Source organism: Lotus japonicus, chromosome 4 (genome assembly GCF_012489685.1).
Source record: "Lotus japonicus ecotype B-129 chromosome 4, LjGifu_v1.2".
NCBI lineage: Eukaryota > Viridiplantae > Streptophyta > Magnoliopsida > Fabales > Fabaceae > Lotus > Lotus japonicus.
In genome coordinates this window covers 21,559,096-21,560,383 of record NC_080044.1, presented here as the reverse complement: position 1 = coordinate 21,560,383, position 1,288 = coordinate 21,559,096, and the positions used below count along the sequence as shown (strand labels likewise).

At 39.6% G+C, this 1,288-nt stretch overlaps 1 protein-coding gene across 1 annotated transcript; it reads left to right on the top strand.

Annotated features, from left to right (window-relative positions):
* The first annotated feature begins 632 nt into the window (after nucleotides 1-632).
* LOC130714755 (uncharacterized) lies at nucleotides 633-1,079 on the top strand. Its single transcript, XM_057564703.1, has one exon. The coding sequence runs from the start codon at nucleotides 714-716 to the stop codon at nucleotides 1,077-1,079; it is 366 nt and encodes a 121-aa protein (XP_057420686.1). The 5' UTR covers nucleotides 633-713.
* The last annotated feature ends 209 nt before the right edge of the window (nucleotides 1,080-1,288 follow it).

Here is a 1,288-nt window from a genome sequence, read left to right as displayed (position 1 = left end):
AGGATTTGGTTGCTGAGAAGAAGCAACTTCAGAGTAATAACTCCAGCTTGCAAGAAGAAGTCAAGATCGTCAGCAAGTTGCGTGAGGAGAATGAGAAGCTTCAGAGCACTAATGCTAGTTTGCAAGAAGAAGTAAAGAACGTCAATAATCTACTTGTCGAAAGGAAGCAACTTCTAATCATCAATGGTAGCTTACAAGAGGAAGTTACTCTTTTGAACTCCAAGCTTGAAGGTATGACAAAGTCTATTCGTATGATGGATAATAGTACTAATGTGTTAGAGGAGATTCTGGAAGTTGGGAAAACAGTTGGAGATATGGAAGGGATAGGCTTCACCTACAAGAATGCAAATAAGTGTGCTTCATCTGAAAAGAAAACTAAGCAACCAATGTCAGACCCAATGTCGCATCATTCTGTACGACATGTGTACCCTTAGTTCAGAAAATCCAAGAAATCTACTTGGAGATGTCATCACTGTGGCAAACTTGGTCATATAAGGCCCTACTGTTACAAGCTATATGGATATCCTTAGTCTCATGATCAACCAAGGACTAATCCACAAGTAGCTCCAGCAAGGGAAGAGTGGAAATCTAAAGAAGGAGTTAGAGTCAAGTTCTTCGGCGAGGAAGAGATGTCTCCACAACCATCTAGGGTGAATAGATCATATTCAAAGGATGTTGCTCTTCTTAAATCTCAGAGTTCTGGTGTAGATGTTATGAAGGAGTGGAGGAAGAATTTTGTTGCTGCAAGTTCTCTTGAAGTCTCAAATGCACCAGCAACTGTTCATGCAAGCATAAGTGAATCTGTAAGTGCAGATCCTAATGCTATTGTGCCTAGTGTGAGTCATGAGATATCAGTTGAATCTGTTTCTGTTCCCAATGTTGAACCTCATGTTGAGACATTAGTTGAGATTACTTCAGATGTGAATATGGAACCCTCTGCTGGAAATCCAAACCCCATTGTTGACACATCAGAACTTGATCTTCAAATCCAACAATCTACCTTGGGTTCTGAACCATCTAAAGGTTGTAAGAAGTCAGTTATTGAAAATGTCCATGAATTGTTGTCATTCTGGTCTTAGAAGTGATGGTTTGTTTATGTTGTGCACCCTTTGCCAAATTTGTGTTAAAAAGGGGGAGTAGTTTGTGGTGAAGAATCTGTGTTGTTTCTATTGCATGTTTGTTTTCTGTTGGTAGCTTTGGTATGTAATAAGTTGAAGACTCTTTCAAGACAAGGCAAGTAACTGGTTGTGTAGTACTCCAAGCTGCTACTGTTTTATGTTCAAGTTGC